General features: G+C 41.0%; 1 protein-coding gene across 1 annotated transcript in view; it reads left to right on the forward strand.

Annotated features, from left to right (window-relative positions):
- The window catches only part of IQCM (IQ motif containing M), a 522,664-nt gene that overhangs the window by 93,926 nt on the left and 416,402 nt on the right, over nt 1-12,336 (forward strand). The window contains 1 exon segment of the mRNA XM_069558325.1: nt 8,551-8,632. Coding sequence (XP_069414426.1) covers nt 8,599-8,632 — 34 coding nt within the window. The 5' untranslated portion in view covers nt 8,551-8,598.

Consider the following 12,336-nt stretch of genomic DNA (forward strand, 5'->3'; position numbering starts at 1 on the left):
TTTGCTTGTGCTTATGATTTTAGAAAACATAGGGACTAAAATTCAAAATTTCAGTTCCCTTTAGTAGTTGATCTCATTTAAAAATTTTTTAAAATTTATATTTATTGGTGTATACTTGCTTAACAATGGGTGTTAGTTTCTGCTCTACAATGTGACTCAACCATATATATACATATATCCTCTCCCCCTTGGGCCTCCTTGTCCCATCCTACCCTCTAAGTCACCATAGTGCACCAGGCTGAGCACCATGTTCTATACAGCAGCTTCCCACCAGCCATCTATTTTACATATGGTGGTGTATATATTTGGAGGAGGAAATGGCAACCCACTCCAGTGTTCTTGCCTGGAGAATCCCAGGGACGGGGGAGCCTTGTGGACTGCCGTCTGTGGGGTCGTACATACCAATCATACACAACTGAAGCGACTTAGCAGTAGTAGCAGCAGCAGTATATATATGTATCAATGCTACTCTCCCAATTTGTCCCTCCTGGGTATTTGTGTGTGTTAATCACTCAGGCATGTCTGACTTTGCGATCCCATGGACCATAGCCTGCTGCCTCTGTCCATGGAATGCTCCAGACAAGAATACTAGAGTGGGTAGTCATGCCCTTCTCCAGGGGATCTTCCTGACCCAGGGATCAAACCCAGGTCTCCTGCATTGCAGGCAGATTCTCTACCATTGAAGTTACCAGGTAAGCCCAGTGTGTGTATATATATCAATGCTGCTCTCCTGGTTGGTCCTTTCTGGGAGTGGCTCCATGTGACGTTATTTCTCTTTCAGAACACCCCATCCCCCCCAAAGTTACTTCGCTTTACCACCACGGAACCACGGTCTTCTCTCTCCCTCTCCAGCCCATTGTCTCCTACTGGTATTGACTCTCAGTAACACTCTGTGTATGTTTTTATGTATTGCCAAATCCTACTTTGTAATTCTCTAGATTAAAACCCTAACATTACAGGAAAATGCCATAGTTTATTGGATATGGCTCAGAAGGACCAGTTTTCTTTTACAAATTGAGGCAAAAGTTGAAACAATTACTATATTTTAGGGAAAAAATTATTTGAAAACATTATAATATGAGAGGCTTCTTGGTTTAGCTTCTTTTTAATGACTTGAGAACTTCAGTGAAATTAATAGCTTTCTTTTGTAAAGAAATATTTTACGTAAAGCCAGGATATTTGGGATCTCTTAGTTAGTGTCTGTGTCGGTACAAGCCCACAAGGACATAGAACATAATGTCTGTTTATGAAACAGTTGAATTACAGTTTACAGGCAGAAAACATCTATGAAATCATTGACTGGGCTTCTTGAATCCTGGACTGTTGGGGTTGGGGTGGGTGCAGTGACAGGTGCTTCTATCCAGAGAGGCTCTGAGACCCTCTTCTATGAGGACAGCCAGGCTTTCCTCTGTTGTCTTCATTGGCTCCAGAAAGAGTTCCTTCAAACATAGGTTGAAGCTACTCTTTTAAAATTGTGTATCTATTTCTAGTTTATTTTTTGACATTATTTAAAACTTTTTAAAATCGGAGTATAGTTGCTTTACAATCTTGTGTTAGTTTCTGCTGTACAGCAAAGTCAGTCAGCTATACATATACATATATCTCCTCTTTTTTGAATTTCCTTCAGATATAGGTCCCCACGGAGCCCACAAGGAAGTTTGTGGAGAGTTTGCTATGCTATACAGAGTTTGCTATGCTATACAGTAGGTTCTCATTAGTTATCTGTTTTATGTGTGTGTACTTGGTTGCTTCAGTCACATCTGACTGTGATCCTATGGACTGTGGCCTGCCAGGCTCCTCTGTCCATGGGATTCTCCAGGCAAGAATACTGGAGTGGATTGCCATGCCCTCTTCCAGGGGCTTTTCCCAACCCATGGATTGAACCTGAGTCTTATGTCTTCTGCATTGGCAGAAGGTTTCTTTACCACTAGCACCACCTGGGAAGCCCTATCTATTTTATACTTTGTAATTCTCTAGATTGAAACCCTAAGATTATAGAAAAACTCCATAGTTTATTGGATATGGCTCAGTATCAAGAGTGTGTATATGTCAATCCCAATCTCCCAATTCATCCCACCACCACCCCCCCCCCCTTTCCCCATTAGAGGCTGTCATAGAGAGTGAAGTGAGTCAGAAAGAGAAAAACAAATGTCATATATTAATAGATATATGTGATATCTGAAAAAAATTGGTATAGCCACTCTTATTTACAAAGCATATAGACACAGACATAGAGAACAAATGTAAAGTGGTGTGTCTATTTTAAATCTTTCACTTCTGGACAAGACGGTGAGGTTCAATGGTTTGATGGAGGCCACATACTGCCAAGGAACAGTCAGGACTGATATCCAAGTTTGGTCTCTCTGTAATGGTCCAAGACACTGATGTTTGCATCAGCTGCAGTAAGATCCTAATGAGTCAGTTATGTCCTCTTCCTTCCCACTTCCTGGCTCTGAGAAATATATTAATCCAAGTTAATTAGAGAAGCAGAGGGAGGGTTTGTGCCAGGAAAGGAGTTTTACTCCACATGCTTCCTGCTGTTGTATTCGTCCCTGGGATCCCAGCTTGTCTGATATTCATGATCATGAATTCATAGAGTATTTCCTTTCCAACTCATCTTATGGCCCTCTGACTAATTTGGTTCATAGTTTTATTTAAGTAATTATGAATTTTTTATTCTCCTACACCCTGGTATACCATTTTACCCACTGTTCAGTTCAGTTCAGTTCAGTTGCTCAGTCGTATCCGACTCTTTGCGACCCCATGAATTGCAGCACGCCAGGCCTCCCTGTCTATCACCAACTCCCGGAGTTCACTTAGACTCACGTCCATCGAGTCAGTGATGCCATCCAGCCATCTCATCCTCTGCCGTCCCCTTCTCCTCCTGCCCGCAATCCCCAATGTAGGTGCCCAATATTGGCCTTGTTACATTGGACCTATTAGTAGTTAGGACTTTTTCTTTTTTTCTTTGCCCCTCTCCTTCCTCTTTTCTCATTCCTTTTGTTTGCTGCCAGCATATTTGACAGAGTGGGGCTGGGAGAGAGGGGAGATGGGGAGATGTATTTTGAAGTTAAAATGTAGAAAACTTGATGGATTGGATATGTAAGATAAAAGTACAGGAGGAATCTAAAGTTTTATGGCTTAAGCAACTGGGTGAATATAGGGACAATTTCTATATGGAGAAGTGGGCAGAGAGTCAACATGTGCTTGACAGCTAGGATTCAGTGGAGAGAAAATTGGGGATAGAAAATGGAGATTTTCTCTCATTAGTTCGTGTATCAACTGCTGGAACTACCTACATAAATCTCTAAACCTGTTTTGCCAAGTCCTGCTGAATACCATAAGGCAGTTTTTCACCCACCAGGATACTTAATTATGGGCTTTCCCAGTGGCTCAGTGGTAAAGAATCCTCCTGCAATGCAGGAGATGCAGGTTCAATCTCTGGCTCTGGAAGATCCCTTGGAGAAGGAAAAGCCTACCCACTCCAGTATTCTGGCCTGAAAAATCCCATGGACAGAGGAGCCTGGTGGGCTACAGTCCATGAAGTCACAAAAGAGTCAGATACAACTTAGTGACTAAACAACAACAACAAAATAATTATATAAGATATCACAATGAAGTCATAAGCTTTATCTTTGGAAGGACGAACTAAGGAGATAAGCTGGGAAATACCATTGCTCCTTCTGCTTGCCTTATATCTATATAGAAATGGAATTAGAAATCCTTGGCATCCCTGTAACCTGATTTATGACGGCCTTAAGTTGTATTACAGATATGCTCAAGGAGACATGGGAAGGTGGGGCATCCCTGTCTAGCATGTTGTTGTCATAGTTACTCATTTCACAAATTTTTGTTTATTTATTTGCCAGTTTCATTGAGAAGTAATTGACATACATCTCTGTATAAGTTTAAGGCATGTACTATAACGGTTTCATTCACATATACTGTGAAATGATGACCATAATAGGTTCCACTCACATCTGTCTTCTCTTATAGATTCAAAAAAAAAAAAAAAGAAAAGAAAGAAAGAAAGGGAAAAACTTCTCCTTGTGCTGAGAACTCTCAGGGTTTACTCTTGTAATAGCTTTCCTATGTATTCTACAACGTGTATACGTTGTCACTCAGTTGTATACGACTGTTTGCGACGCCATGCGCTGTAGCCCGCCAGGCTCCTCTGTCCATGGGGTTTTCCAGGCAATGATACTGGAGTGGGTTGCCATTTCCTCCTCCAGCGGATCTTCCCAACCCAGGGGTGGGACCCATGTCTCCTGCGTCTGCTGCAATGGCAGACAGATTCTTTGCCACTGAGTCACCTGGGAAGCCCATATCCTACAACAGTTAGCTATAATCATGTTGTACCTTGTATCCCCAGTACTTATTTATCTTATAATTGGAAGTTTATACCTTTTAGCACCTTCCTGCTATCCCCTGTCTCATTCCCCCTACTACCCCCAGCATTTGGTAACCACAACTCTGATCTATTTTTCTGCAACTTTTTGTTTAATATTTCATATACATGTAAATAAAATCATATGGTATTTCTCTTTCTCTGCCTTACTTGTTTCACTTGGCATAATGCCTTTAAGGTTCATCTGTGTTACAAATGGTTTCTTAGTTTTTATGACTGAATAAAATTTCACTATTTATAACTTCTTTATCCATTCATCCATTGATGGACACTTAGGTTGCTTCCTTGTGTAGGCTATTACAAATAGTGCTGCTGTGAGCGTGGGGGTGCAAATATCTTTCTGAGTTAGTGTTTTTGTTTCCTTTAGCTGTAGTCCCAGAAATGGAACTGCTGGATCATATGGTAGTTTTAATAGTTTTGAGTGTTCTCTATACTATTTTCCATAGTGACTCTACCAATTTACAATCCCTCTAAACAACTGCAGAGGTCCCTTTTCTCCACATCCATAAAGTATTTTTGATATGGCCATTCTAAGATGATATCTCACAGTGCTTTTAATGTGCATTTTCCTAATGACTAGTGTTGTTGCACATCTTATTATGTACTCGGTGGCCTTTTGCGTATCTTCTTTGGGGAAATGTTTATTTAGGCCCTTTGACCATTTTTTAGTTGAGTTAGTTGCCTTTTTTTTTCCTATTAAGTTGTATGACTTCTTTATGTATCTTGGATATTAACCTCTTACCAGATACATGGTTTGCAATTATTTCTTCCCATTCTGTAAGGAAGGGAAATTTGAAGTATTTTTTGAAATCCTTCTACATGCCAGGCTCTCATGAAGACACTGAGAATAGAGCAGGGAAAAAGACCAAATCCTTGCCTTTATGGGAGTTAAATTCCGGAACATCAACTATATCAGTACCCTCTTCACGAATTTGGTTGCCCATTTCTGCAACATAACATTAAAAAAAGTTTTTTTAAAATTTAATTTATTTTATTATTGGAGTGTAATTGCTTTACAATGTTGTGTCACTTTCTTCTGTACAATGAAGTGAATCAGCTATATGTATACATATATTCCCCCTCTTAAGCCTCCTTCCCACCCTCCCCACCCAACCTCTCTAGGCCATCACAGAGCACCCAACTGAGCTCCTTGTGCTTTATACCAGCTTCCCACTAGCTATCTGTTTTTACACATGGTAGTGTAGGTATGTCAGTGCTGTTCTCGCAATTCAGCAGCATAACATTTAGCCTTTTGCTTAAATCAAACACACCTACGACTTGCTGTTTCCCAAATCACACACATTCTCTCTTTCTTTCATTTGCCTTTGCTCAGTCTCTCACCCGGCTGCTTCTCTGTTCCTCCGAGTGGGCCAGTCTGACCCATGCAGGACTGGTGTTACCACAGGGGGGATGCTGGTCAGCAGCCAGTTCTAACTGGCGGATGCTTGTGCTAGACCAGTTATTCACTGTTTCACTGTTAGCCCTGCACCCACCCTTCCAGGTGCAGCTCAAGTCTCTCTGCAGCCTTTTCTGGCTCCTTCCTCAGTCTTTAGTGATCTCATCTTCATGTGAACTGCTGGTACCCACGGGTTTGTCCCACTTATTTCACAAAGCTCACAGACTTTCTTATGACATCTGACATACAGTTGTTTGCATTTTATTAAAAAAAAATTGACTTAGGCTTTTGTCTTTTCTTCCAAAATAGATAACATGCTCCTTGCACGACTCAGACACTAAATCTGCACTTTGTAATTAATCAATGCATCAGGCTGGACTCAGCATCCATAACTGTCTGCTGGGGACTTACAGTGGAGAGGGAGCTCTCTGCTGATATTCTGTGTCAGTGTGCTTATCTTTAAGCAGTTCCATCCTCCAGGGCCTTCTTCTGCCCCCAGCTCCTGTCTTAGAGCCATCCCCCATCACCTTTTCTTGTGGGGCATTACCATGCCAGCACCCCTTAGGATGCTTGGCTGGTTTTCTGCATTAAGAGGACAGTGGGACGTCTTGCTTGCCAGCCAATTTAATGCAGGCTGACACTGCTGGCACACTGAATTAAGGTGGAGGAGCCAGCTGCCTCGGAGAAGAGTCCATTCCTATGGAAATTAAAACAAGAAAATGACAGAGTGCGAAACACCTTTATTTTCAACTTATATTTAGATGGAGAGAAGGCAGTACTTAAGCCAGAGCAGAGGATGAGCTCTGATTGCTAATTACTAAGTGAGGTGCAATATTTTAATTTAACCCAGTCATTTGTCGAACTAGGCAAACGAGGTACATATTCTTTGCTCTTGCCCATGATATAAGGCTGAATATCTGAGAATTAATCATTTTTGGATGTTCCAGATTTGTCATTTTAAAACTGTAACTCCAGTAGTTTTTCCCCTCTGGGTAGAAGCCAGAGGAAAAGTGTTGTGGCCTTTTATCTAAGAGCATGTGACTACAGAGTCATGACTACCATATGGTAAAGCTGGTTGACAGGTTTACTCCAATAACCCCCCAATTATTTAACAAATTTCAAATATTTCACTGCAGTTTGATGGTCTAGTCAGCTACCCGAGCAACTACACTTAGAGTTTTACAACAAGCATCTCCGTGGAGTTCCATAAAGCATTTACTCTTCCTATTTTTACTTTCCAGTAATATTCTTATTTCAATATTCCTACTCTAATTTTAAAGTCATGTGAGCACAAAGCAGAGTACATTGGTGGAACTGACTTCCTGGCTGTAGGGGCAACAGTGATGCATCTTGGGTAATCTTTTGGAAGTGAAGTGAAAGTGTTAGTGACTCGGTTGTGTCCCACTCTTTGAGACCCCATGGACTGTAGCCCACCAGGCTCCTCTGTCCATGGGATTTTCCAGACAAGGATACTGGAATGGGTTGCCATTTCCTTCTCCAGGGCTTCGTCCCAATCCAGGGGTTGAACCGAGCTCACCTGCATTGTAGGCAGATTCTTTACCATCTCAGCCACCAGGAAAATCCTTTGGAAGGAAAGGACAATTTCAAATGTAAGAAGAATCGCTCAGTTCAGTCACCTCATTAATCAGCCCTTCATTGAGCATCCAGAATGTGATGCACTGAGCTTCCAACAATGAAGTTCAAGGAACAAGGCAGGGGTTCACTCCTCCAACTGAACATTTTACAATCTTTTGGGAAATGTTAAAAAATATAGATGCTTAGGCCCCACTCTGTGGCTCAGTGGTAAAGAGTCCACTTGCCAATGCAGGAGACATGGGTTCCATCCCTGGGTCACAAAGATCCCCTGGAGAAGAAATTGACAACCCACTTCAGTGTTTTTGCCTAGGAAATCCCAGGACAGAGGAGACTGTGGGCTACAGTCTGTGGGGCTGGAAAGAGTCAGACACAACTGAGTGACCAGACAACACTACCATCTTTCCAGGCAGTTGTCATCTTGGGTTGAGTAAATTGGTATAAAGTATAGTTTGGTGCAAGGTAGCAGGAGTCTAATTTATACCTATTTATGGACTTCATTTTCATCTATTACTCTGACTTTTTAGCTCCTTACACAGAGGCCTATAATGCATTTCAAGTGAGAGGCATGGACAACATAACTACTGAGTTTAAGGGAGGAACAGATAGAGGCTGGAGATAGGATTTGAATCTATGCTATAAGAATAGGTAGTCTATAAATAAACACAGATGTGAGAACAGGACATTTTGAGTGGAAAACTAGCATAAACCTCAGCATAAGTGTGTAAGCTCGAGGCGAGAAGGTATAAGGTATGTGCCCAGTATTATCTTGATATTAGTTTGAAAATTGTGAGAAATCAGGTAGGCCTGCATAAGAACTTGGGCCCAAAGATCTGACGTTGAGGTCTATACTACCACTGAGTAACTTTTCACTGACAAGGTATTTCACTTCTCTGAGCTCCAGTTGCTACCTCTGCTGAAAGTGGGACAAGAGTTCTGGGGTTGTATGGACCCAGTGAGGAAATATGTATACAAGCACTGGATAAAATCCAGAGCCCTACCCAGTGCTAGATGTTTTATTATTGTCTTTGGGAAGGGAAGGTATTGAGTAGAGGAGTGATGTGTTAAAAAATGTATTCATTCATCCTGTTCATAAATGAATACAAGAAATAGTATTCATCATCACTGAGTTACTTTATGTCATTGCGTTTAGGGATTGGAGGCTCCCCTTCAAAAGAGAAGAGCCCCCTAGCTGCCCACCATGGCTGCAGAGGATGCACCCGACAAAGCGGGAAGTGAGTATCAGTCCTTACCTCACAACTCAGCGACCGGTTCTTAACAACTCTATTGGTTAAGAACTCTAGGCGTGCTAACTTTATTGGCAAACCTGTAAGAATCCATCTCATTCCTTTTATTTAAATATAACCAACTTTTGAGAGATGTAGAGCAACTCAAGAGATGTAGAGCACATGTTGCTCTACATATATATTATATTCTACACATAAATATATTCATCTTAACTGAATATACTGTCTGATGTCATGTACTTCAGTAGTCATGTATGGCTATTAACTGAATAGCTTGAAATGTGGCTAGTGAAAGTAAGCAACTGAGTATTTAATTTTAATTCAATTTACTTTCAATATAAAACCTGATAATTCAGTTATTGGAACACTTTTAAGCATGTTTGGAGCAACTTGGTTGGGCATGTGAGTCTATGTTTTTAAGTGGACATTTTGTAAATAGAGATAGAGTATTTCTAATATAAATTTGGCATCTGAATTGAGATGTATGTAAGTACAACATACAGGATTTTAAAGACAGAACAAGAAAAGGAATATATTTTGTTAATTTTTAATATTGATTAATGTTGAAATGATAGTTTATATATGCTTTATTTAAAATATCCTATAACAGTTATTATATGTTATTAAAATTAATTTCATCTCTTCACTTTTGAAAATGTGACTACTAGAAAATTTTAAATTAGAAATGGGGTACACAATATACTTCATTTAGAGCTGCTCTAGATTTGGCTTCCCTGGTAGCTCAGCTGGTAAAGAATCTACATGCAATGCAGGAGACCTGGGTTCGATACCTGGGTCGGGAAGATCCCTGGAGAAGGAAATGCTGACCAACTCCAGTATTCTTACCTAAAATTCCAATGGACAGAGGAGCCTGGTGGGCTACAGTCCATGGGGTCTCAAGAGTCGGACACTTAGCCACTAAACCACCACTGGACTTGGCAACATTTCAAGTAATCTTAAATTTAGGCTTATGTGGCCTGATTGAGAAACGTTTGGTGCTGAACATAGAGCTGGGATGATTAAGATTTTCTGTTTTGTTATTACCTTCGTTTGGCTCCTGTACCCAGGCAGTTTGCGATACAGGCCAGCTGACATCTATCTGTCCAGGGTTGTAAATATAGAGTGCAGTGTGAATCACTTTAACACTCTTCCTATTTGGATAATACAACACATTTTTCAAGAGGGAAAGGGTAGAAAAGGAGGATGATCCAGGAAGTGGAGGAGGAATGTTCTTGAGCTTCACTTTGTCTTTGGGTCATGCCCATAATTACTTAAATTAGATTTGAAGTCTTGTTTCTATGAGCTTGGAATTCCCCTACATCTTCTTAGCAACCTAACCCCAGTCTGAGAATGTAGTGATTTTTGGGGGGAGGAAGGGTAAATTGTAAAGTCTCTCTGAGGTACATAACAAAGTTCTTAATCATTCATTGTTGCAAAGAGGATAAGACACTTTGCTTAAGGAGAATACAATTGGGGAAGTGAGTAACCTTGTATCTATAAGAGACAACAGAATGCCTTTAAGTTAAAATTGAAAAGTTGAGTCTTAATGCAGCATGGGTTGTGGAAAAAATTGTTGAATGTAGATTTTAGATGATGAAAAGCCATATGCCACATGAAATTTAGATTTTGCTTGATTTTAAGATTCTTTCTCAAAAGAAGTTAGAAATAAATTTTGTTTTCTTCACTTAAAAGTCATGGAATTGAATGTAAACTATTTTATTAGAGGTGTCTCTCAGGGCATTTCTTCACTTTCTAGTTTCTACAGCTCTGTGTTCAGTTCAGTTCAGTTTAGTCGCTCAGTCGTGTCCGGCTCTTTGCGACCCCGTGAATTGCAGCACGCCAGGCCTCCCTGTCTATCACCAACTCCCAGAGTTCACTCAGATTCACGTCCATCGAGTCCGTGATGCCATCCAGCCATCTCATCCTCTGTCGTCCCCTTCTCCTCCTGCCCCCAATCCCTCCCAGCATCAGTCTTTTCCGATGAGTCAACTCTTCGCATGAGGTGACCAAAGTACTGGAGTTTTAGCTTTAGCATCATTCCTTCCAAAGAAATCCCAGGGTTGATCTCCTTCAGAATGGACTGGTTGGATCTCCTTGCAGTCCAAAGGACTCTCAAGAGTCTTCTCCAACACCACAGTTTAAAAGCATCAGTTCTTTGGTGCTCAGCCTTTTTCACAGTCCAACTGTCACATCCATACATGACCATAGGAAAAACCATAGCCTTGACTAGATGGATCTTAGTCGGCTAAGTAATGTCTCTGCTTTTGAATATACTATCTAGGTTGGTCATAACTTTAGTTAAGGCTCCTAGTTCTAGCTTCCCTCTCCCACTCCTCCCAAGTTTCTCTGGTCCCCCAACCCTTTGTTTGTTTTGTAATTGTTTGCTGTATGTTTGTTATTTTTAGCCAAGGAATTGTTTTTCCTACAAAATAAAACTTAGGAAGAGCTCAGATATGTAAAACAGATAAAGTCTAAGCTGCTCTGAGTAAAGAGGAGCCCCCAAGGCAGTGAAATTAATGAAGCACAACTTTAAAACCGCTGCCTGAGTCTGGATTTGATTCATTGTGTTGTTTCTCTTGGGATACTTCCTGTTTTAAATCTTACCTCTAATAATACAATGTGAAAAGCCTTCTATCTTTAAAGGGAAGTTCATACTGAGTGAACTGGCAACAGCAGGTGTTAGTGATGTATGTTGGCCTCTGTGACAGTATGATACTGAATGTCATGATACTCATTTTCAGTTTTTCTGGTGTTAGGCTCTAAGCCCCTAGAAGGCTGGGATACTAACTCATCTTACTTATTTCAATGCGTTTAGCACCAAAACAGCACCTAGGACTTAGTAGATGCTTAGAAAATACACACTAAACTGAGTCTTACTGAATATGCGTGCTAAGTTGCTTCAGTCATGTCCAACTCTTTGGGACTGTAGCCCTCCAGGCTCCTCTCTCCATGGGTTTTCCAGGCAAGAATACTGGAGTGGGTTGCCGTTTCCTTCTCCATCACTGAATGTGAGTTAGTGCTTTTTTGTTTTTGTTAGTCGTTAAATCCTGTCTGAGTCTTTGTGACCCTGTGGTCTGCAACATGCCAGGCTTCCCTGTCCTTCATCATCTCCCTGAGTTTGCTCAAACTCATGTCCATTCAGTCGGTGATGCCATCCAACCATCTCATCTTCTATCACCCTCTTCTCCTGCCCTCAATCTTTCCCAGCATCAGGATCTTTTCCATTGAGTCAGCTCTTTGCATCATGTGGTCAAAGTATTGGAGCTTCAGCATCAGTCCTTCCAATGAATATTCAAGGTTGATTTCCTTTAGGATTGACTGGTTTGATCTCCTTGCTGTTCCTTGAAGTATTCCCAAGAGTCTTCACCAGCACCACAGTTCAAAAGCATCAATTCTTTGGCACTCTCTCTTCTTTCTTTGCTTCCTTCTTGCTTTTTTAGCACCTGTGAAATCAAGCACAGGCATTCAGACACTGACTCTGACTACACAAGCACGGGGGCCTTAGCCATATGGCCGTACATCTTTGTGCAGGCAACCTTCTTAGTAAACTGTTGTGAAGTTTCTGAAGAATGCAGCCTGTTTGTAGAAAAAAATGGGAATCCTGTGATTAAGGGCAGTTATTTTGTTATGATTATAAGAAACACATGTTTGTTAGGCCCCAGGTCTTTCTGGATGCAGGAAAGACTTGCTTA

This window comes from Ovis canadensis, chromosome 17 (genome assembly GCF_042477335.2).
Source record: "Ovis canadensis isolate MfBH-ARS-UI-01 breed Bighorn chromosome 17, ARS-UI_OviCan_v2, whole genome shotgun sequence".
Lineage (NCBI taxonomy): Eukaryota > Metazoa > Chordata > Mammalia > Artiodactyla > Bovidae > Ovis > Ovis canadensis.